This window comes from Tuber melanosporum, assembly GCF_000151645.1.
Source record: "Tuber melanosporum whole genome shotgun sequence assembly, scaffold_60, strain Mel28".
NCBI classification, from domain to species: Eukaryota; Fungi; Ascomycota; class Pezizomycetes; order Pezizales; family Tuberaceae; genus Tuber; species Tuber melanosporum.
In genome coordinates, this window is record NW_003299107.1 from 322,456 (window position 1) to 346,039 (window position 23,584).

Sequence of the window (23,584 nt, forward strand, 5' to 3'; positions counted from 1 at the left end):
GCCCTCACATCCCGCCCAGATACTTCCTACCAGTATGATACTGTAACTCACTCGCCTGTCCTTTTTAGCCCCATTTTGAATTTTGGTGCGGTTCGACTCTGTTTCTCCTTCTTTATTGAAAACAAAATGCCCGCCTGGGAGCCTACCAGTTTGGTATGGTATCATACATTATCCCCTTGCGCAAATAAAAGTGAGTGCAGTAGAGAAGAGGTCTCTCTTTGATGGGCCCACAGTTCCTCCCCGCCTCTTTCCCCTTGCCTGTCTTGCGATTTATCCTTGTCATTTGGCTGCTCCCCTCGTTTGCCTGCCTGCGCATTTTACCCTCTGGTCGGTCGCTCCCTGATCTACTGGTCTGCGAGTCGGTGTTTTCTCACCTCACTGCTCGCTACTATTCCTTCGGCTCCCCAACACATTCCTGCGTATTGTCGCACTTTCGCAATCGTAGCTCGCTCCCACGCAGAAGCAGCCTTCTCCTCCTTCACGCTCCCCTCCTTCCCCTTATCAGAATCCTTTGCCAATACGCCGCCCGCCCCGTCTGTCTGTTAGCTCTGAAGTCAGTCGTCCAATACCCGTATTCGTTTCCACTCCCCCTCTCCGTTTCCACTCTGCCCGCCTTTCTCATTTCTTTTCCTTCAGATTCTCTCCCACCCACCACCTCTGCCCCCCCATTCCCTCATAACCCTCCTCGGCCGCGCCTCTCTCATCCCATCGCTGTAAAGAAAATCCCTGGAGCCTCAGCAGTAACGGCTTTTGAGGCCAGGGCAACTATCGCCCTTATCCTCACCCCCCTTCACCCCCTCACCCCCTCCTCCATCTACCCCCAGGTAGCAACAGACCTTCGATAACAATCCTCAACTCCTGTCTTCCCCCGTGTTGTGGTTGACCTTGCAACGCTTTTATCCTCACCCCCACCCCCTTCTCTCCTCTGCCACCCCGACACCCTCGGTGGTGAAACCGAGAAATAATTATGCAGAACGACGAGATCTACCAGGCCACTACGGCCGCTTTGAGGGCTCTTGCGAAGGGTGATTTCCAAACCCTTGGAGAGGAACCCAAAATCTATTTACCTGGGCATGACACTTTTGAGAAGCGAACCCTTGAACGAGAGCTACTTTCCCTCACCCACCGAATCCGACATTTAGAGGCAAAGGCCGTTGCTGCCGGTCGGAATTTTCCAGATACACCAAATGAGAATGGTGCTCCATCATCTCCCTTTGGTCTCGGTGCAACAGGCCATCATCCTTCTCCCATCCCTATCAATGGTGCTTTGATGGGCAGCCAAAGGAATGGTGGTAGCCCCGGAAGCGATGCCAGCGATCAGTCCAGTCAACTCGAAGTTCTTCATCAACATGTGAAATCTCAAGAGCAGGAGATTCGAGAAAACCGGAAGATCATGAAGAATTTGATGGAGGAAGCACAGAAAGCCAAACAGGCCCCGCAATTACCAATAGATGAAGCTACTAAAGTAGAGCGGCTCCAGAGGGAGCTCAAAAAATCACAGCAGGCGAATGAGGCTTTCTCGAAAGCATTGCGTGAGATTGGAGAGATTGTAACGGCTGGTACGTTTTCACTCGTCGCTTTGAAATAGATTCTATGCAACTGCCCGGAAACAATCACTAATTTTGGACGATAGTGGCCAAGGGAGATTTGAACAAGAAGGTTACTGTTCATGCTGTAGAGATGGACCCTGAAATCACTACCTTCAAAAATACCATTAACACCATGACGGATCAATTGCAAACATTTGCCAGCGAAGTATCCAGAGTAGCCCGAGAAGTGGGGACCGAAGGGCGGCTCGGTGGACAAGCCAAGATCGCAGGAGTCGAGGGAACTTGGATGGAATTGACCAACAACGGTATTTACACAACATTTACACATTTTGCATTCTTGCATCATCTCTTTTGCCGTTGTCCCAACGTACGGGGTCAATGCAAGACAGGATATCGGGCTATTGGTTGCTGACATGCGGCATGATTAGTTAACGTCATGGCTTCCAATCTCACCAACCAAGTGCGAGAAATTGCGGACGTTACCACGGCTGTAGCCAATGGTGACCTCTCCCGAAAGATCCATGTGCACGCACAAGGGGAGATCCTAGAACTCCAGCAGACTATCAACTCTATGGTTGACCAACTTCGCACCTTCGCATTTGAAGTCACTCGGGTGTCTCGAGAGGTCGGAATCGATGGCATCCTTGGTGGACAGGCTGAAATACGCGAGGTGATTTTCCCTTCTTTATTTACTGCCACAAAACCAACCCTAATAATACGTTTGTGATATTCAGGTCAAAGGAACATGGCGAGAGCTTACAGACAACGTTAATGCTATGGCTGCCAATCTCACGGATCAAGTCAGAAATATAGCTGCTGTTACCACTGCCGTCGCTGAAGGAGATCTAACGAAGAAAGTGAGTGCATTATGCAAGGGAGAAATCCTTCAACTTAAGGAGACCATCAATAAGATGGTTGATCGCCTTCAAAACTTCGCTACTGAGGTCACGAAAGTGGCTCGAGAAGTCGGAACAGAAGGCAAGCTCGGCGGACAGGCTCGTGTTGAGGATGTGGAGGGTACATGGAAGTCTCTTACCGAGAACGTCAACAGCATGGCTCGTAATCTTACCACCCAAGTACGAAGTATCGCCTCCGTTACTACTGCCGTGGCGGAAGGAAACTTGTCGCGTAAGATTGATGTACATGCTCAAGGGGAAATCTTACAGCTTAAAGACACCATCAACAAGATGGTCGAGCGTTTGCAGAACTTTGCCACCGAGGTCACCAAGGTTGCTAGAGAGGTTGGAACTGACGGTATCTTGGGAGGACAAGCCAGGGTATGGATTTCTCCTAGGTTGCCCTAATATGAACCGTTTTGTTGATGACATCCCATCACACAGGTACAAGATGTTGAAGGAACGTGGAAGGATCTTACCGATAATGTCAACATCATGGCCAACAATCTTACGACACAAGTACGAAGTATCGCCGATGTCACCACCGCTGTGGCTCAAGGTGATTTGAGCCGAAAGATCACTGTGCATGCTCAGGGAGAAGTCTTGGCCCTGAAATCAACTATTAATAAGATGGTGGACCGATTGGAAGTCTTCTCGCGAGAGGTCAAGCGGGTGGCGAGGGATGTGGGGATTGATGGTAAATTGGGTGTGCAGGCTGAGGTGAACGATGTCGATGGATTGTGGAAGGAAATCACTAGCAATGTCAATACCATGGCCCAGAATCTTACCACCCAAGTTAGAGCCTTCGGATCTATCACTGCCGCCGCGGCAGATGGGGACTTCAATCGTTTCATCACCGTTGAGGCTTCTGGAGAAATGGATGCTCTCAAAACCAAAATCAACCAGATGGTGTTCAATCTCAGGGATAGCATCCAGAAGAATACCGCTGCTCGCGAAACTGCAGAATTGGCAAACAGGACTAAATCCGAATTTTTGGCTAACATGTCGCACGAAATAAGAACACCAATGAATGGCATCATCGGAATGGTATTGCTAATTTCCCGACGGAAAATACCTATCAAGAAGTAAGCGCTAACATTGATCCAGACACAACTAACTCTTGATACCGATTTAACACAATATCAACGAGAGATGCTGAACATAGTCCATAACCTTGCCAATAGTTTATTAACCATTATTGATGACATCCTCGATATTTCAAAGAGTATATCCTAGAACCCCGCGGCACTATTCATTATCCACTAATATTCTTTAGTTGAGGCAAACCGTATGGTCATGGAAGAGATTCCTTTCTCATTGCGTGGAACAGTTTTCAATGCCTTGAAGACCTTAGCTGTTAAGGCAAATGAAAGGTTCTTGGACCTCGTGTACTGTGTCGATAATGTCGTCCCAGATCACGTTGTAGGCGATTCTTTCCGTTTAAGACAGGTTATCTTGAACCTTGTCGGAAATGCCATCAAGTTCACAGAGAGTGGGGAGGTCAAATTAACCATCCGACAACATGATCAGTCACGGTGCTCGGATAAGGAATATTGCTTCGAATTCTCTGTTTCGGATACAGGTATCGGAATTCAGTCGGACAAGTTGGATTTGATCTTTGATACCTTCTGTCAGGCGGATGGATCAACAACCAGAAAGTTCGGTGGTACCGGGCTCGGACTGTCTATCTCGAAGAAATTAGTCAACCTCATGGGAGGTGATGTTTGGGTCAAGAGTGAATACGGCCAAGGAAGTACCTTTTACTTTACCTGCACAGTCCGGCTCGCTACTACGGACCTCGCCTTGATTGTGCCACAACTCAAGCCTTACAGAGGACATCATGTTCTATTTATTGACAAAAACCGAGAAAATGCCGATATCCCAGAAATGTTGAAAATGCTCGACTTAGTGCCTATTGTGGTTCACACAGCTGAGGAAGCACCCTTGCCAGATCCAATAACCAATGGACGCAAGGGAGTTATGTACGATGTCATACTAGTCGATTCTATGGAGACTGCCTTGAAACTGCGTACATTGGACGAGTTCAAGTACATACCATTAGTCCTTCTATGCCCAATAATCAAGGTCTCCCTGAAATCCACTCTTGATCTGGGTATCACATCTTATATGACTACCCCATGCTTGCCAATCGATCTCGGTAATGGCATGATCCCAGCATTGGAAGGAAGGGCAGCCCCGTCGGTTTCCGAAAATTCACGATCATTCAACTTGCTCCTGGCAGAAGATAACATTGTCAACCAGAAATTAGCTGTCAAGATTCTCGAGAAGTATCATCATACGGTTCAGGTAGTGGAGAATGGCCTCCAAGCCCTAGAAGCAGTCAAAAACAAGCGGTATGACGTTATTCTCATGGACGTTCAGATGCCGGTAATGGTGAGACTTCTACCCTCCATTTGTTTATATGCCCTCGAGAGTTCTAACAGCTCTCTAGGGTGGCTTCGAGGCCACCGCAAAGATCCGAGAATATGAGAAGGATGCCGGGTTGCCACGGACACCTATTGTTGCCTTAACGGCTCATGCTATGCTGGGTGACAGAGAAAAGTGCATCCAAGCGCAGATGGATGAGTACCTATCGAAACCACTAAAGCAGAATACGCTCATTCAGGTTATCCTCAAGGTGATCCTAGAATGTCATCCAGCTTACACACAACAACTAACAGTCATCTAGTGTGCCACCCTTGGGGGGCCGCTTCTTGAAAGAGGGACTGGAATACTGTGTTCGATTCCCGACGATAGCGAGCGAGTCAGCAGAGTTATTAATGGCGCGACAACGCAGCTAAGGCCCAGACCCATGCTTGAGCCGCGGGCCGCAACAGCAAATGCGCCAATTCCAGGTGCAAGCACCTCAAGTGCGCCCCTAGAACACGCAGATTCAGATACCACTGAGCGGGTGAGCCAACATACAATTCTTACTGTTATGGAGGATGAAAGAACCGGGATCTTGGGATGAGTCTATGCAGTACTAATGCCCCTGCGTTTTGACAGTCTTTGTTCCGATCCCTAAGCAGTTAGACGCGTGCCCCGAGGTGCAACCTCTTTTTTGCTCCTTTTCATTTCTCAGTTTCTTGTTACTTTTGGAGTGGAGTTACATGCACGGGGGAAAGGTTTGATGAAGTCCTGTTTGCATTTATCTTGCGAGCGAATGAGCCTTTCCCGTCGCTGCGGGACATCGTCGGTAGGGGTTCTTCATTTTCTGCACTTTAAAATCATGGCATACCTTATTTCTCCCTTTTTTTTTGGTCTACTATGATGGTTACCTATGAGTTTTCCTACTTATCCATTTATTGGAGATGGTGAAAATGGGCGGATGGCATGATTGCCCCCCCTTTTTCGTCCTTTAGCCCTTCCTCCCTCCGCGATATCTAGTCACAGTGGGTTGGAGATGTTGATGACCTATCCGAAGAAAATCCCGGAGGTCAATCCATATATTTTTACTGTTTTAATTATCCTTTTGTTATTTGCTGCTACTTTTAAGGTCTGATTTCGGTTCGGTCCGGTTGCTTCCCTTATTCTATTTTCAATTTCATCTGGGCTAGTACAGGTATTTTTTATTTTATTTTCTATTTTCCCTTCCCCATTACTTTCTCAATATACCTTATTGCTTGCTTACCACCGCTTCATATCCGAATTTGTTCTTATATTCGTTGTTGATTCTTTCTCTTTCCCTTTTTTTTTTTTTTCCTTCGCTATACCATCCATCTGCCCCATCTACCAATTCCTTTATTTTATCTCCTAATTTCAATGAATAGCCATCCTTTTCTTATACTGCACGCGAAAAATATACGGAAGGTTCGTTCCTTCTTTCCCCGTTGGGGTGATTTCTTACGAACGGATGAATGAATGGATAGTCACAAAATGGAGGAACCATATATTACAGTAATAGGCTGCTCCCAGACTCTCTCCTGGGTTTAATGTACCACTTATGATATTTGTTTGACCTGTTCGGTTGGTTTACGCTCCTTGCAATATCGTGTGATGTAATGTTCAATGTGAAGTTTATGTGTTAAGTCACATTCTATTATTATGTTTGGCGCGGCGGTGTAGTGCGGTGTTGGCAGTGGACCTGCCATGGTAGATTACCCAACACGGTGGGTTATTGGGGGTTAGGAGGAGGCTAGGGTTGTCCAGAAGCGAAGTGTGATGGTTTGTATGGTGAAGTATAGGTGTGGAATAGTGAAATCGCTCAATCCTGTGTTGGATGGGTAATGCGACTGGCTATCGAGCATGGTTATTCTACTAAGACCCTGGATCTCCGATTGCTCGTCGTCAGCCCAGCGGATTTTCAACTATGAGAAATGCCAGGACTACAGCAATAGTGGAAAATACAGGTAGATAGCACGGGAGTGCCATCTTGTAAGCAGATGAGAAACTATTCTACGATATCCCTACACACCAATATTAGGCGGATACCACGATCCTGGTATATCTCCAGCGTGTACAGTATCACGGTGATGGTTTGATGATCCATAGCCCGCATGTTTTCTACCTTCTACGCTAGTACTATGGGCCATTTGTGCACTAGATTGTAAAAGTATCTGCGCCATGTCCCCCCATCTGTCTTAAACTTGGCCTCTGTCTTAAACCTGGTCAACAGTTAAGATTGGAGGCATCGAAATATCCAGCAGATAGTATGTTTAAGGGAGCCAAAGCCCAGGTATAAAGCTAGGCTAGTTTCCCAGTAGCAACCGTCGAACCAATTGGCAAACTTTTCAAATACCCCAGGTGCATTAACGCTCCAAAGCCATTGCACATTCCTTTTGAAACTGCGAGCTGGGTGGTGACGGACGGCTGGAATCGGTCCACAAGGGGCAGGACGGACGATAAAGGAGATATTCGCACGTCTCAGGACTCCTCCAGTTCCCACCCCTTCTCTCTGAACCAGCCCGCGAATGCGGTTACGAGTATAGTATTAGGAGATGCCCTCCCCCCTTCTCACCCTACCATCACGACATTCCAGTAACCCCCTCACCCAATGACATCGTGCAAGTAAATGTGTTGCTAGAATTCAAAAACAGTAAGGGGTAAAAGGAGTATTTCAAAGTTTGAGTTGAGCCATCCCTTTATGAGAAATTTCAACTCACTCAGTTCATGCCCTATACTACTAAACCATTTCGTTCCATCCGCCCTCCCATCTTCACGAAGAAAACGAGGAAAAAGAAGTCCCCTTCAGTGTTCGGATATACCATCCGGAAACCTTCTCCCTACTTGCCGAGCGAAACGGGAATCAGTTGTTCTCCCCACCTTGTTCCCGGGTGAGCTCGTCGCTGCAGAGGAATTATCGTTAGTCCGTTTGCTTTTCCGAGATTTGATATCGGGGGAGACACACATGTGAGCATCTAGTTCGTCTAGGTGCTTACGCTGGTTTGCGAGCTTTTCCTTTAATTGCAACTATTATCTTTTCGTTAGTGTGCTCACATTCGAATGGAAGAGGGAATAGAGGGAAGGGTGAGGGGAAGTTTACAAGTTTAGCCCTCTCTTGTGCGCGGACGTAAAGGTCCTCGTTTGCCTTCTCTCGCTTGGTGAAAGCATCACTATCGTAGACGTAGATGTTAGCTACTTATTCCCCAGCAGGGCGTATCAAAGGTAGAAAAATGGATAACAAACCCAGCGGCTTCACCGCCCGGACGGGCAGTTCCGCTACCGGTCGCTCCCTCGGTGTATGGTCGGAGCATAGCGATGCGGTTAACACGAAGGACACGGGCAATGGTTGTGCGGAGCATATCCATTTGTCGGTACGGCTTCTCTCTTTTTTTTGTTTTTTTGTTTGTGTTCCTGTTTTGAGATGAGATGTTTTGGCGGATGATTCTACAGTTGGTGGTGGGTTGTGGAAGGGTAGTAGGAGGTGAGGTGGGTGGTGACGACAGTGGGTGGCTTCCCCCCTAAAACCAACCAACCAACTATCACACACCCCTCCCCCACCATGGCTGCAACATCGGGTTGAGTTTTGTATGAAACCATGAATTAAGAGTGGATAAGTTATGCTATTAAAGGCATTTGAAAAATAGCCTTTTAGAATAAGGATTGATGAATGATTGTTTCTACTACTCCCCCTCCGATGGGGGGATTGGTGCTTGTTTGTAATGCACGAGACTTTGAAGCGAGGGCTTAGGGCTTGAAAATGGACTGTTTGAAGGTGCCTTTTCCTTGGTCCCCCGGGAAAACATCATTTTCGGAGGCCCGAAGGAGGCTTTCGTTTCGCAGAAATTTAGACCCATATCTTATTAAAATTTCATTCCTACAAGTGCATGACACAGTAATGCAATCCAGGTTTTAATAGTATTGTAGAATCGATGATGGTTGTGATTGATGGATGCAGTGATTTGTGCTGTGCGCATGGCGCTGGTGTTACTCATGCAGTGAGGAGGGCATCTGAAAATATTGGATACCCCTAATTAATACAAGGCGGTGGACTTTGAAAGTAAGGAATTTCTATTCACTTTTCTCGTTGATGGAAATTTAGATAGATAGAGTGTGAGGATCATTCTAGTCTCAATGAAATGCGGACCCGGTAATAGAGGGTTGGTCTGGATGTTCACCGGTATTTGGTTGTTGATCCCGAACTCTGGGCTCATACAAGCCTACGAGGTTCTGCCTATTGTCGGTGAAATTTGCAATAGGGTTGGTAGTGCGATAGGGTTCTTTGGCTACTCTACCGGTACCGGTAGTTGATTGCTGTCTGTTACTGAGGTGGCCCACGGCCTCCCTATTTCTACTTGTAACATAGCAAGTAGAAGCACGAGGTTACATGTAGACATGGTGCCGGTGGTTGTATCTGTCGGGCCAGGCCCTTTTTCATCTCACCCCTCAGTAACTGTGACAGACTCCCGGACAGGCAAAGAAGCAGACGTAAAGCGCACATAATTTCACAGAAAATCTGCTTGTTCCTAATTAGGCAGTGATCGTCGGGCCTTGGCTGTTGTGTCCCCTTTCTCTCTGCCGCGCCCTCTGCCCACACAACCCGCTTGCACGACTTGACCTGGCCCTCTTTCTTTCCCCTTCCGCTTCGCCATCATTTGAAAGTCCTCCATCCTAACCGCTTCACACTCCTCCTTCTCTCTCAAACTTCTTCCCCATCAACTACATCACACACTTGCCCTTCTAATTCTGAGTTTCTCTATCACCGTCTATCTAACAACCTTATCAATACACTTTTCGACTGCAAAGGTAACTACTATTTTCCCTAATATTTACCCCTCCTCATTGCCTATCCTTTTTTTTTTTTCTCTTTCGATTCGAGAGAAACGAGTTGCAACTGCCTGCTTCAAGGTATCCCACAAGCAGCTTAGAGAGTGGCCCATATTTTTCGAGAGCTTGTCATCGGCCCACTCTTCTGCTACCACTATGCTGTTATCGGGTCAGGAGGGTGGAGAGCGGGGTTGTTCTGCCCTGCATTGCCATCAGCATCACCTTAGCCTCAACTGCCACCACTATCCTTCTCCGAGTTTTTGTATCTTTCTTATGATGCTGTTTATTCTCTTGTATTCTTGATATTCTCTCTCTCTGGTTGGTTCTTTTCAGGTTCGTGATGGGTGAAGTTAGGAAAACTCTTTGCCAACTACCCCAGCAACGAGGTTTGTTTTGAAGAACATTCGTTGAAGCGGGGCAACCCAACATTTCGTCATCCCTTTCTTTTCATTCTCCCTCTCAACCATAGAAACTCATTCCAATAACATTTTCGCTAACAACATCACAAAAAAACTCGTGCAGTTTCACTAAAAAAATCAGTCAAAATGGGATACGAAGATTCTGTCTACCTTGCCAAGCTCGCCGAGCAGGCTGAACGTTATGAAGGTAGCTATTCATCGCAGGCTTAAGGTTTTGGAGATTGTTGCGCTAAGCCCGCTGCAGAGATGGTTGAGAATATGAAGAACGTCGCATCTGCCGATCAAGAGCTTACTGTCGAGGAGAGAAATCTACTTTCTGTTGCGTATAAGAATGTCATCGGAGCCCGCAGAGCCTCTTGGAGAATCGTGACCTCTATCGAGCAGAAGGAGGAGTCGAAAGGCAACGAGTCTCAAGTTGCCCTCATCAAGGAATACCGTCAGAAGATTGAAGCCGAGCTTGCAAAGATTTGCGAAGATATCTTAGAAGTCCTTGATAAACATTTGATCCCCTCTGCTCAATCAGGAGAGTCGAAGGTCTTCTACCACAAGATGTAAGCTCGGACTCTACTTTTATTACATGCACTGCCCAGATATCTCTCCCCTTTTTGTAGGCCCGCTTACTGACCTATGTACAGGAAGGGTGATTATCACCGCTACTTGGCCGAGTTCGCTCTTGGTGACAAGCGTAAGGAGTCCTCCGACAAGTCTTTGGAGGCCTACAAGAATGCTACCGAGGTTGCACAGACCGACCTTGCTCCTACTCACCCCATTCGCCTTGGGCTGGCCCTCAACTTCTCCGTTTTCTATTATGAAATTCTTAATTCTCCCGACCAAGCGTGCCATCTTGCCAAACAGGCCTTTGACGATGCAATTGCCGGTGAGTACCTAGAAATCTAAAGATTAATTATGTTTAAAATCTTGGCGCTAATTACTCAACTAGAGCTCGACACCCTAAGTGAGGAGAGCTATAAGGATTCTACCCTCATCATGCAGCTTTTGCGAGACAACTTGGTTAGTTTCCCACATACTATTACTTGATCGCCCTGTTAATAAGCTTCATAGACCCTCTGGACTTCGTCCGAGGCAGAAAACGACACTGCTGCCGACACTAACAAGGAAATGTCTGATGCTCCGGCCGCAACACCCGTCACCGAGGCTAAACCTGAGACCAAAGAATAAATTCTCTTGGGGACGTGGCACGGCGGAGGGAAAATGAGGGGGGAACTGCAACCAAAAGGCATGGGTCATACAATGTGTTGGGGATAACTACGTTCTGGTTTCACTATGCTAGGCGTTGACGCAAACTTTTCTCTTCTATCTGTTGGCCCAGACGTTCGGTCTGTGTTTCTTTTTTCTCAAAGTTTCGTTCAATTCAACTTGTTGTCTTTTAAAACTTTAAAGTCTGGTTCTGTGTTCTCTTGGCCTTACCCTATGTTATTTTCTTGTTCCTCGGTTAGTGCTAGGTGCGGTTTTCACAGCCTTTTACTGTGGTGTTTTAGCATGGTCTGGTTGTTCGATGAGAATTTTTACTTGTGCTGTAGAATTTGATACAGATTCTTCGAAATCATCATTATTTAACTTAACACCAACAATTAGCGGTGGATGCAGGGCGATAGCGGACAGGATTATAGCACAAGCCCATATTACCAGGATATCTACAGGCTCTGGGTTTGGATCAAGTCTAGAGTAAGTCAGGGAAGGATCGTAGATTGAATTTCGAAAGTGAGATGGAAGTGTCGGATGGGATGAGAACCCTGGAGGGTGCAAAGGGATAAAGTGCATGGCCAGTCAAACTTCCCGCTGCACCCGACGTTTTGGAAAAATAGCTTCCATGGTGCATACTGTAGGGAATTAATAAGTCAAAACGATGAATTTTTTTTAGATCTAGTATCCGTGTTAGGAAATGTTAGGAAATACCACTAGCGAGAACTAAAGGCACCGGAGATATGAGACCACTGTGATGGTCGATACTATGTACATGCGTAAAGTTTTGTGTTTGTGGGATAGATGACGTACATACCTAAGCACAAGACTGATCTGCCTGCGGGGACAGAACTTAGCAACTGAATTATCCTTTCTGTCTAGTCTTACACATTTTTCTTTTCCTTTCTTTATCTCGTTTAGTCACTCAAAAAACAAGGACTGCATTCTCATCCTAGCGAGTCTCATAGTAACCGAATAAATCTTGACAATCCGGCAATCCCCGCATGAGCAAAGGTATTTCTGGTGGCGGACGGTCCGCGGGCTTATTGTGGGGAAGGAAGGAGCGGTGGAAAACCAAGTACCTGGTACTCATTACCGGCACGAGTGCCACCGGATTGAAGCACATTTTTTTATTTTATTTAGTGGCCACCCACCGGGGGTGGCGCGACTCCGATTCTGTGATACGAGTATGATAAGTTGTTCTAGGAGGCAGTTTGATGGAAGGACTTCTTTGCGTTTGTCCTTGGTCTAATTGGTGAGTTGGGTCAATGTGAAACGCGATACTAATACGAGTGATAAACCATGCTTCCGGTGTAGGTTTGTATCGTGCGATATCATACGACAGGCATACTCGGCGTTTTTTTAAAAAATCTCTGGAACGCAAATTCCGTGTTGACGGCGTTACAGTAGTTCCTTCACCTAGCGCCGTGAAGCTGCCGATTCCGTCCTGGAGGCTTTGCAGAATGTCGAGTGAATATATGGGCAGGTTTCGATTTAGTGAGGGAAGGCCTGAGAATGTTGCGGACATGTTAATTACTATAAATTTCCTGGCATAGGCAGTTAATAGGCAATTGCCAAGTGATTAACCTGTATAGGGACCTTGCTTGGCACATTAACATAATATTACTAAGCCTCGATGGACGTCAGCATGCGACGGCCACAGAGGGATTCTGCCAGAGGTTCAACCCAGTATCTCCATGAAAACTTGAGATATTTTTATTTTCTCCGAATTAATGTGTGGAGGGTCATGTACTTGATCATCTAATAGAGCCATAGTCCTCATGTTGCAAATCCCTTGGGGATTGAAGTTGGGCTATATTTTCTTGGCAAAGAACTCCTGCGACGGGTACGGACATCCCTCATAATGCTTGTATCATACGGTACAGGTGTCGGCGGCCTATGGGGAGTAATGTTCATCATATTTGGAACTCATCCATAACAGGTACCTCTGCCCATGATTCGGGTCTCGCACTGCTCGTAAGAGTGCATGTATGATACTGTGGCATAGCAACTCGCGGTGCCGGCATAGTACTAGTACGGTAACTCAATCGGATACACCGCAACCACACCACCACTGCACCGAAATCGAAGAGAAGAAAGAAGGAATGCTCTCACGGTTCGCTTACCGGTAGAACAAAAAGGGAAAAAAGAAAAGAAAAGAAAAAAAACTACACTTGCTTTTTCTCACACAATACTTTACCTATCATTGCTTAACGAGACAAGTTCGGGATGTCAGAATTCCACGGGCTCCCAACGATCCGGCGATGCGAAAGCAAAAAAGGTTGATGCCGAGTTGGGGAAAAAGACAAGGCATTCTGGTACTGTAGTAAGTTGACTTAAGCTCGACTGAAGGTGCCAACGCACATCGCGAGCTGTCTTCGATATTCAATTGCCGGTACCGAGCCTTGGCGTTGTATTTAGATGGGATGGAGAGGGGAAACGCCAGCCGCGGGGGTTGGATTGGCAGCCGCAGCGATGGGAATGGGTGAATTGCCGTGCTATTGGGGGGCGACCTGGGTATCGTGCTGTCATCGATTGGGGAGGTTCGAAGTTCTCGATACGCCAACAATGTACGAGTACAGGTACTGTACCGTACGGTACTAGTACAGTACTCGTACAGCTGTGTTCTTCAACCCCGAAAATCGGTTTTCAGGTTGCCGGCCAAGGTATATCTTTCCGGTTACAGCAAGCACTAGCTTGAGGAAACGGACACTGAAAGCCCTTCTTTCTGTGATGGGCGTGCACCATATACCGGCTGTTGCACGCACCGAGAACTTCGAACCTCCCTATCGTGTATTATCGAGGGTTAATCTTTGACTGATAAGGTACCTTGGCCTGCGCCGTATCGTGGAAGTAGTGCTTGTGCGAGTGTTCCAACCTTTGTGTGCCGTTCGGGTTTGGCACGATAGGGGGGAGGAAGAAAAACCACCGAGTGGGATACTGCAGCGGATCAAGATTCGATGGAATCGAATCAACAGGCTGACATGCTCTCTTCTGCAGCGCTTCTAGGAATCCTTGGCGGTAAGTTCATGGTCGCATTCGGGGAAATGCGGATTGGCTTGGTCCCCGTAGTGTAGCGTTACCGTGGCATTACCGATACAGACTCAAGATGTGACATAATTTATAATCCCAAAGCGTGGTATCGTAAGGTGACTTATTACTTTGCGGAACCCCCGCCGTGAGGAGGAAGTGTGGGGGGGGAAGGGATAGTCACGCGCTACCTCGTTTGATGTCTCTCTGGTCATACGGAAAGGGCCGAGTATCATTCACTTACCGGTATTCATTCAGTAGGCACTACTTTTGTGCACCGTCGAAGGGGTTTGAGATTTGCAACTTGGAGGGAGGGAGGGAAGGGTGGTTTACGGTATTATGGCTGGAATGGAACCGGCGCTAGGGGTTCTAGGGTCCTGTGTGGTTTGGGTTGTTCCCCAGATCGAGCATTTAGTGGGTTAGATCTGATATGATATATGACCTAACGTAACGGTAGGTGAGTTTTGTTTTTTTCCCCTCTCAGTTCTTTCTTGGATTCTGTGGCTTTGGGATGACTTATGAGTGCTTAATATCATGAAATTATCCTAGTTAAACCTATCTGGCATACGGTACGGTACACTACAGTAGCAAAACTACTGACTGCGGGTGGGGAGCAGGGAGGGTTGACAGGTTTCTTACGGTGCACGGTACTTTTACGGCATACCGGTATTGTGTGGGGATGGATAAGTATCAACTGTGTTTAAGGGTTGTTCAACACAGTTATCCTACCTAATACAGGACCTAAGCAAGTACTTTTATTCTGCCCTACTTCGTACACATTTCTACGTTTTTTTCTCCTGATTTGGCCCAGTATCGGGTATGATATTATACAGTGTTGCACACCCCACAGATTTGGTTGACGCTTGTCGCTTCTCGCACCATAATATTATTGAGGATTTTTGCGGGGGATGTTTTTTTTTTCTCTTTTTCGGCGCCTTGGACGAGAATTTTCTGGATTGGGTTGTCTTGGCTTGGCTTTGTTGGGCTGATATTATGATATAAGTAGATATGTGAAAAATGACGGCATAGGACAGATGTTTTCGTAAAGGACAGGTTAATTCCTTAAATTTGGCAACTAAACAGGGATTATTTTGCGGGTTAACCTAAATTAACTTGTGAAAAATTTAGCCCTAGCACTTGTACGGCTTTTTCTCTGATCTTTGTGGGCCCACTCTTTTTTTTTCTTGAGTATTTTTCTCTTTGATTTGATAGGCGGTAGATTTTCTTCGGACGACTTGGTTGAGTATTCTTTCGTCAAGTGAGGCTCGAATGGAGGTGGTTATAAGGGTGTTTGAGAATTCATGACTGCAGTTGGAGGCTTGCATGCCGTTAAGATTCGGTTTAGTCACGTTGTTGCAATTTTCCCGGCAAGATCTGGTCTTGGAGGCGACTTTTGATTGCACTGCGACTTGGAGACGACAGCTGGGGTGTGTGACCAGAGAAAATGCCTGAGGTCTGGATGTTCTACAGGTACGAGCACTTTACTGAGCGTTACCAGTGGAGGGTCTCACCATCGCCATCTGTCTGGTTATGCCGTTAAAGGGGGGGCGTTGGACGGCATTGGCCAAGCTTCGTTGACCTCATGGGCGGTCAGTCTGCGTTTCTGGAGAGCTGGATCGGAAACATTGGTGCTCGCGGTTCCATCTTTTATATCAATGTCTTTTTGGGTTTGCTGGGGCGGTGAAGTGGAGCGGGAAGAAAAAAGGGTTTGAGGATCCAACTGGCCTCTTTCGATGGGGGGGTTTTGTGGATTGTCGGCTTGCCTCTCGGTTGGTGCAGCCAGAATGGAAGAGATCACACTTGGGCCCTGCGTCTGTGGCGTACAGTACAAAGACAGAATTGGTGGTATAATCTTTTTTCTCCCATCATTTTTTTTTTTTGCCATGTTCGCCGTAAAGTGGATCACCTTCGGCCCACCTTGGAGTCCCAGTTGGATTTGACGCAAGCTAAGACAGACGGAGAGACAGACAGACTGACAGACTGACAGATATGCGCAACAAGTTGCTCTCGCTTATTGCTCACCCTCTTGGTGGAATTATGAAATACTTTGTATCGTGGAGTTCGCATGACGTTGGATGCCATGCATTCCAATCAGCGATTGTCTCTTCCTACTGATTGCCTAAACTGGGGGGGAAGTGAATTTTTCCTTCTCCAGCTGGTCCATACAAAGTTGGGCGAACTGAATTGATCAATTGATTTGCTCCCTTAATCTGTCCAGTAAATTTCCTCAATTCCTCACAGTCTAGTTGAGTCCTCCAGTGCCTTTTTTGTCTGTCCTTTTCACCTCTGCCGTCGTCGTGACGGCCATCGCCCCTCAGGCCGCCCACCAATCATACTTTGGCTCTTTCTCACGAACAACGAGCGAAACGTTTTTTTCCCACCCTTTCTCTTTTATTTTCCCGTCCTCCTCCTTCTGTTATCCTACTGCCGGTACTCTTGATTCTTATTTTCGGGATAACTTTGGGCGGAATTGACTTTTTACATCTGGCTTTGGCTCCGAACCAGGTCTATCTTTCGAGAAAGAAAAGAGGCTCCAGAAGAATTTTAGTCAAATCTTAAAAAGCCCACCCACCACTCACTGAACTATACGCCACCCTATCCTATTCTATTCCACGCCAGTCCAAGCCGAGCGTAGTCCGTCCCATCGCCCCGCTACCCTCGATTCTTATTCTACTTCTTGTGACCATCACCCCCTCCTTCCTCCCTCCCTTCCCTTTACTTGCTCCACCCTTGTGTTTTCTTCTGCGTCCTTTCTTACTTCATTGAGTCGGATTCTTGCAGGGTGCGGTTGAGGAAGGAAGCGTGCGTGAAGTTGTGTGTTGAGAGTGTGAGTCTGAAGCTGTGCGCATGAATGTGTGAAACGACATTGTCGTGTGAGAGGAAGTGCTGAGTAGGGTTGGGAAGGTAGAGAGAACGAGATCTTCAATCAGAGGTGTGTATTTTTTTTGTCCTCCATCTTCTACTGTTTATTTACCTCCTTATTCATTCATTCCTCCTTTTGTGGCTACCCACACGGGTTTATGCTCGGGATAAGACAAACCTGGACCTAACATTAAATTATCGGGAAGGAAATCGCCAGTATTTCAGATATTCGAATATTCGTCATGTCTTCGTTGTCTCGCAGAGCCTGTTACAAGTCTGTTACCTTCCTTTCCTCCCTGGCGTGTCTTCGTATACCACCAGGATTGCCCAATTTCTGACATTCTTCGCTTTCCCCCCCTCTCAGATGTGGATCCATCGGCCACTTTGCTGAGGTTTGTTCATCGCCTGAGCGCCTTTGTTACAATTGTAAGAGATCGCCTTGCTTTTTCCATTTCATCTGGGGGAGAATGAGGGGGAGGGGTTCTTTCAGAATTTTGGAATTCTCCGGACATAGATATCCATCTAAGATAGGGCTGGTGTGGGGATGCTGACGTGTTTTTGTGGGTACAGGCAAGCAACCGGGTAAGCACCATCTGGGTCGCCGTTATTTTCTAATTGATTTCCCTCTACCTTGACAGACGGTCATACTCAACTGCAGATATATGTTGAATTAGGACACGAATCCAATGGATGCCCGAACCCGAGAACTACCGAAACTAAGCAGTGCTACCATTGCCAGGGCCTTGGACATGTTCAGGCCGACTGCCCGACGTTGAGACTCTCTGGAGGTAGCGCTGCTGGAGGTCGTTGCTACTCCTGCGGAAACCCGGGACATTTGGTAAGTGATAATTTGAGCGTCTTTGTTCGGCGAGAATCCTAACAAGGGTGCTTCCAAAGGCACGGGCTTGCCCTCACCATCTTGCTGTTGGAAGAGGAGCTGGTGGATACCCTCGCGTGTATGTTGCCGGATTTCCGGGCCGGGGTGGATTCGCCGGGAACCCACGCCCTGCAACATGCTATAAATGCGGAGGTATGCTTGTTTTTATCTAGAAAGGTCAGATACCATTTGATACTGATTGTTGGGTTATTGGAGGCCCGAACCATTATGCTCGCGATTGCCAGGCGCAGGCTATGAAGTGTTATGCATGCGGGAAGCTAGGCCATATCAGTAGGGATTGCCAGGCTCCTAATGGGGGACCCTTGAGCACTGCTGGGAAGACATGCTACAGATGTGGTGAAGCTGGTGAGTGCACTATCTATGAAAATCGGTTACTTTTATGTCCTAATGCTCCCAAGGTCATATCTCTCGTGATTGCCCGCAAGCCGCGGAGCAGGCAGACCAGCAACCTGTTGTTAACAACGTTGTCACTGCATAGGCTGGGCGGAGCCTACCAGTGTCGGTTTTTAGTGCGTAATGACTGAAATGTTCCTCAGGATATGTTTCACCAATCTAATCTACGATCCGATTGCGGAAACAGGTTTTTTCCCTTGACTTTAATTCAGTGAGGCATTTTGTTTTTATTGTTATTCCTTCTATATCGGTTTCTTTTCGACCTATTTATTTAACATTCGCTGTGAATTGTTTTTCCAACTTCATTTTTTCTCAATTTTTTATTCGGGCTTTGCTATGCATTCCCCTTTTTTAACCACAATTTCGTGGAAAGACAAAAAATCCGCAGCTCAGAACTGTATGTAACGGAGAAGTGCCGGGGAGGTAAAACTCAGGGGAGTAGGGCCAGATGGGAAGTTCGGACCGGAGCTCCAGTGAACGGACGGTTATCATTTGGGCATTCGAAGATACGTGGGAAATCGTGTGGTTCCTGTATGTTGAGAACACGATTTGAATACGAGAAAGATGAAGCAAGCAGTCAAAAGGATTCGTTGTTTTCTTGTGATATGCTATATTGTTGGTGACTGAAAACGTCAAGTAAAGTTGGAATTGATATGCGTACTATGCTGCCCGAGTAACGGCATTTGCCAAGACCTCTTGTCGTTCCATTGGAACAGCTGACCCAGCATTCCTCTATTCCCTGCCTTTGGCCTATGCAGTGTAACAGTAAGAGTTGCTCCTTCCTGCTCAATCCGCTTTGTCTCACATTTTCCTTCATTGTTTGTCGTTTTCACTTTGCATTTCACACATCATCCTAATTGACATCTACTTAGAACTAAGATGCCGATCGAAGAGGATTTTGGGGACGATGTTTGTGCTCTTCCATCTTTGAAAGGGACTATATGGGGAAGCTTTTAGCTGATTGGCATAGGATATCTTTGAGATTCTTGACATTGATCAGTTGCAGAATCATGGTACGGTCGATTCTGCGGTCGTCCATAGGCGGTGAGCTGATGTGGGTAGGGATTGGTGCAAGTGATATTTCGAAATTGAAGGCTTCGGGTTATTGGACCATTTCTGTATGCTTTGTATTTGTTTGGCAGTCTCGGGGGCTTCTAATAGTGGTTTAGTCTGTTTGTGCGGCTACTAGGAGGAATCTATCCAGGATCAAAGGTTTGAGATGACTCCCCAAGTGGCTCAGGTCAAGGGATGCTAAATGTACAGGTTTTTCTGAGCAGAAAACCGAGAAAGTCAAGGAGGCGGCGGGGAAATGCGCTGTAGAAATCTCACGCCCGTGATCGATCTATCCCAAGTGTTCACCAGACTGACCAGCACAGCCCCCGTCCTACAATTTCATAACAGCTGCCGAACTGGGACATATCCGCCGTAAAGTCTGCCGCATCTCAACCGGCAGCAAGTCCTTCGATGCAATGTTGGGCGGCGGCATTCAAACAATGTCTATAACAGAAGTATTTGGGGAGTTCCGCACCGGAAAGTCCCAGCTCTCTATGACTGTGTCTGTTATTTGCCAGTTGCCAAGGGATCATGGAGGGGCAGAGGGGAAAGTGGCATATATTGACACTGAGGGAACATTTAGGCCGGAAAGGATTAAGCAAATTTCTGATAGATTTGGGGTTGATGGAGATGCGGCGTGCGAAAATATCATCTATGGGAGGGCGCTGAACTCCGAGCATCAATTGGAGCTCTTAAACGGGCTTTGCCAGAATTTTGCATCAGGGGAGTTTAGGCTACTGGTTTGTTTGCTTTTTTGATCCTTGTATATTTGATCGCATTGAAAATAACTAATAGTTAGAAAAGATTGTCGATAGTATCATGGCCTGCTTCAGGGTTGATTATTGTGGGAGAGGGGAACTGTCTGAGTAAGTTTGCCCCGTAGATTGTAAGGTGGTTTGACTGATGGGTTTAGGCGGCAACAAAAACTTGGCCAAATGCTTTCGAAGCTGTCCCATATGGCGGAAGGTTTATAAAACCCCCCCTGAGCTTGAGATAATATACTCACACGAGCAGAATTCAATGTCGCTGTTCTGATGGTGAAAATTTTACTATGGGAGGGTTGCAGTATGTCTCTTGGAACACTAATGGTGGCACAGACAAATCAAGTCCAGAGCGATCCTGGGGCAAGTGCTCTGTTCGCTGGAGCTGACGGGTAAGTGAATATCTGCATACCTTATACTCCCAATTAATCGAACCGTGTGCTGTGTCCTTGGGATTTCCTCCTCCGGTAAGGTCGGGTGGTTTTTTTTTTGTCTCTCCGAGGGACTGAATGGCTCTTTTGTTTTGTCATGTTTTTCACCCCCTTTCCAAAGTTGGGAATTACCGACTGCATAGCACACGGTTCTATTATTTGAGATTATACGGTACAGGATTTCTGTTCTTCTCGAGATAGAGGACTGACTGGTGATTGGTTGGCAGGCGTAAACCCGGTTTGTGATCATTGATACTCCTAATAACGGTTATGGGGACTTGGAAAGGAGCTAATCTAGAGAACTTGGGAGCACAACAGTTGGCGGGTAAATATATTTGATTTTATACTCTACAAATTACATTGTCTAACCTTACTAGCCATGTTCTTGCTCATGCCTCTGCAACGAGGATTCTCTTGGTCTGGACTTTGCTATTCTACGTCCGCATTTACTTACTTTTGGACAGCGCAAAGGCCGGGGCGAAGAACGTGTCGCTAAACTCCAGGACAGTCCTGACTGCCCAGAACGCGAAGCTACTTACATAATTACCAACGGGTTTGTACCTTTTGGCCGCATGCATGGTTAGATGGTTACTAACCCTACCACCATGCATAAGGGGAATATCCGATCCGGAAGGTACCAAGTGATGCCATTTTGGCTTACTGATCAAGCGGTAGAAAGGAGGACCCGATATTGGAAAAGGGTTTGCTTAATTGTCCTTCTTGGGAATTAATATTAGGTACCGGGGGTTTGGATGAGATACAGTGACAATCGTTATTTTCTATTTGCTACTGTTGATGCAGGATGACTGCATGTTGGTTTTGTTGCACTTTCAGGCCAATATTTCACTTTAATATAATTATGGGCAATCTTGCACGGATTTGCATGATCATTACTGCATTGGGCATTGTGATTTCGTCAACGGACAAAAGTCCACCTTATCCAAATTCTTATCTGGAGGTATGTGCTTCCTCGTGAGGCGGCGCTTTCTTATGGTGACGATAGCGGGGACAATGATTCGTGTTCCGCTCTCAGAAATGAAATTGTTCTTGTCTTGTGCCAAATTCTGGCCTCGAATTGTGGTTTCTATTATCTAGCCGCGCTTATAAATGGCTCAATCTACAGTATTTGCTAGGGATGGAATAAGTATTTCTTTCGTTTAACCCGGAATCGCACTTCCTCGTAAAAGGAAAAGTTGGAGAGGGTGTCGCATGGTACTTGCATAGTACGAGTATGAGTGAAATAGCTTAAAATCAATTTCGGGAGCAACCGATGAAGAGCTTTCAAGCTTGTAGTATTAAAAATGAGGATTGGAAATATTTTTGATCTAGGATTTGGTAAAGACAAATAGATAACTAGAATTGTCAAAGAAAACAAGGGCTAGAGCTTATGAATACAAATTAGAAGGTTGATTTATGCAAGTGATTAAAAATAGATACTAATAAACTTTTAAATCGTATCATACTGATTTTGAAACAATGGCTAGGATGAAATATAATTTGAATCAGATTCATACAAGTGGCTGCTCGTCCCAGGCAGGAAGTATCCAAAAATACGAGTGGTGACTTTGTATTCCGCACAGATGTTTTAACATATGTTTTAAGAAACCCTGTTTCCGGATGCTTCTTGCCTGGGGCCTATACCCCAGTGTTTATCTACCATGTGAGGCAGAAAGGGAATTAGCGAACATAAGAGTTCAACAAACACAGGAGAGATGTGGTACAGAGAATTGGGCTTGGCTGATACTAAATGACAAAATATTTATCGAGTAATGTAAAAAAATGTAGATGTCACTAAATCTTAAGTACTTGTATGCTTAGGCTGTCTTATAGTTAAAGTTCCAATATTATCATATTAAGGTCTTTTGTTATCCTCTATCTTTATGCTCTCTCCAGCTTCTGAGCCGGAATCTGAAAATGTTACAGCTATTAGTATTATAGTTCAAATAATAATATTATAAAAATTTTCTGTTTAGACCTATTATCTCTGGAAACTAAGATATTATTCCTAAATTAGCTCTTCTGCAAGCTGCCAAGCCTGATGTATTCCTGTACTAGCTAGTTTTCCCAGCATTTTTGCTTTTATACTATGAACTGTCATGTTTAACATTGTCCGGGGACAAAATTAACTAGCTGTCAATGGCCGGAAAATCTTCGGTGATGACAACCACACTCCCCCACCAACCCACTATCATGAAAACCCAAAAGAAAATTAAAAAATATAAATACATAGTAGAAATTAATATTTAGTATACCATCCATCAGCCTTAATAATTGCTTCTACCCTATCTACCATTGATCCTGCCAAAGTATCAAAAACCTTTAGGTCCAGAAGTTCCCAACAATGAGTGATAGCTTCCTCTATAATTTTTTTAATCTCATTGACAGGGCCCTTCAGGAGAAACAGCTCAGCATAGTGCTTATGAAGCTTGTCTTTCACCAGAGACCAAACATTTTCAATTGGATTAAGGTCTGGTGAATAGGGAGGAATTTCCATCAGAGAAATTCCATTTCTCCTGAGCCATCTCCTGAAAGGCAAGTGAGTCTTAGCATTGTCAATGATTAAAAATACCTCTTTCTCTCCAACATGCTCCTTGATATCCTCCCATATCCCTGGAAAGTCATATTGATCATAAACATCAATAATTGACTTTCCAGTCACTCCACCTCCAGCAGAAGTAGGATCAGGAAAAACAGGTAAAAAAAGACCATGAGTTTGACCATAGAAACAACCAGTCATCATCTGACTAATCTTTCTCTCTCCTTTCCTAGCAGTAGGTTCAACACAATCCTTATTCCACTTTTCTTTTGGCTATCTAAATACCCATTTTCTTCTCTTTCCTCCTCTCTTCTCCACAGCTACCTCATCCCCCCACATTGTCTTC

The 23,584-nt window shown here is 46.0% G+C and overlaps 6 protein-coding genes, besides 1 other annotated feature; 5 read left to right on the forward strand and 1 right to left on the reverse strand.

The window, feature by feature from the left end:
- Positions 1–967: 967 nt before the first annotated feature.
- GSTUM_00009795001 (uncharacterized protein) lies at positions 968–6,227 on the forward strand (the record flags this gene model as incomplete). XM_002840920.2 has 11 exons in its annotated part: positions 968–1,559; positions 1,634–1,855; positions 1,979–2,220; positions 2,285–2,827; positions 2,891–3,493; positions 3,554–3,671; positions 3,723–4,354; positions 4,733–4,840; positions 4,899–5,084; positions 5,136–5,357; positions 5,453–6,227. 11 exons carry the CDS (start codon positions 968–970, stop codon positions 5,477–5,479), a joined length of 3,495 nt encoding a protein of 1,164 aa, XP_002840966.1. The 3' UTR covers positions 5,480–6,227.
- A 1,221-nt stretch (positions 6,228–7,448) lies between these two features.
- On the reverse strand, positions 7,449–8,289 carry GSTUM_00009798001 (uncharacterized protein). XM_002840921.2 has 4 exons: positions 8,072–8,289; positions 7,929–7,998; positions 7,794–7,855; positions 7,449–7,731 (listed from the first exon to the last, which is right to left on the reverse strand). Exons 1-4 carry the CDS (start codon positions 8,191–8,193, stop codon positions 7,692–7,694), a joined length of 294 nt encoding a protein of 97 aa, XP_002840967.1. The 5' UTR covers positions 8,194–8,289; the 3' UTR covers positions 7,449–7,691.
- Positions 8,290–9,220: 931 nt separating this feature from the next.
- GSTUM_00009799001 (uncharacterized protein) lies at positions 9,221–10,183 on the forward strand (the record flags this gene model as incomplete). Its single annotated transcript, XM_002840922.1, has 3 exons — positions 9,221–9,313; positions 9,488–9,631; positions 10,175–10,183. 3 exons carry the CDS (start codon positions 9,221–9,223, stop codon positions 10,181–10,183), a joined length of 246 nt encoding a protein of 81 aa, XP_002840968.1.
- Positions 10,184–10,197: 14 nt separating this feature from the next.
- Positions 10,198–11,555, forward strand: GSTUM_00009800001 (uncharacterized protein; the record flags this gene model as incomplete). XM_002840923.2 has 7 exons in its annotated part: positions 10,198–10,258; positions 10,316–10,622; positions 10,707–10,756; positions 10,816–10,869; positions 10,907–10,948; positions 11,012–11,082; positions 11,134–11,555. 7 exons carry the CDS (start codon positions 10,198–10,200, stop codon positions 11,248–11,250), a joined length of 702 nt encoding a protein of 233 aa, XP_002840969.1. The 3' UTR covers positions 11,251–11,555.
- Positions 11,556–11,571: 16 nt separating this feature from the next.
- Positions 11,572–11,619: a sequence feature (Short protein (GSTUM_00009801001, CAZ85161.1) was converted to a misc_feature.).
- Positions 11,620–19,281: 7,662 nt separating this feature from the next.
- On the forward strand, positions 19,282–19,794 carry GSTUM_00009803001 (uncharacterized protein; the record flags this gene model as incomplete). XM_002840925.2 has 5 exons in its annotated part: positions 19,282–19,366; positions 19,428–19,470; positions 19,520–19,575; positions 19,627–19,669; positions 19,721–19,794. The coding sequence occupies exons 1-5, from the start codon at positions 19,337–19,339 to the stop codon at positions 19,792–19,794; spliced, it is 246 nt and encodes an 81-aa protein (XP_002840971.1). The 5' UTR covers positions 19,282–19,336.
- Positions 19,795–19,837: 43 nt separating this feature from the next.
- On the forward strand, positions 19,838–21,583 carry GSTUM_00009804001 (uncharacterized protein). XM_002840926.2 has 8 exons: positions 19,838–20,250; positions 20,315–20,376; positions 20,424–20,476; positions 20,525–20,547; positions 20,608–20,663; positions 21,080–21,119; positions 21,167–21,255; positions 21,317–21,583. Exons 1-8 carry the CDS (start codon positions 19,951–19,953, stop codon positions 21,345–21,347), a joined length of 654 nt encoding a protein of 217 aa, XP_002840972.1. The 5' UTR covers positions 19,838–19,950; the 3' UTR covers positions 21,348–21,583.
- Positions 21,584–23,584: the final 2,001 nt, after the last annotated feature.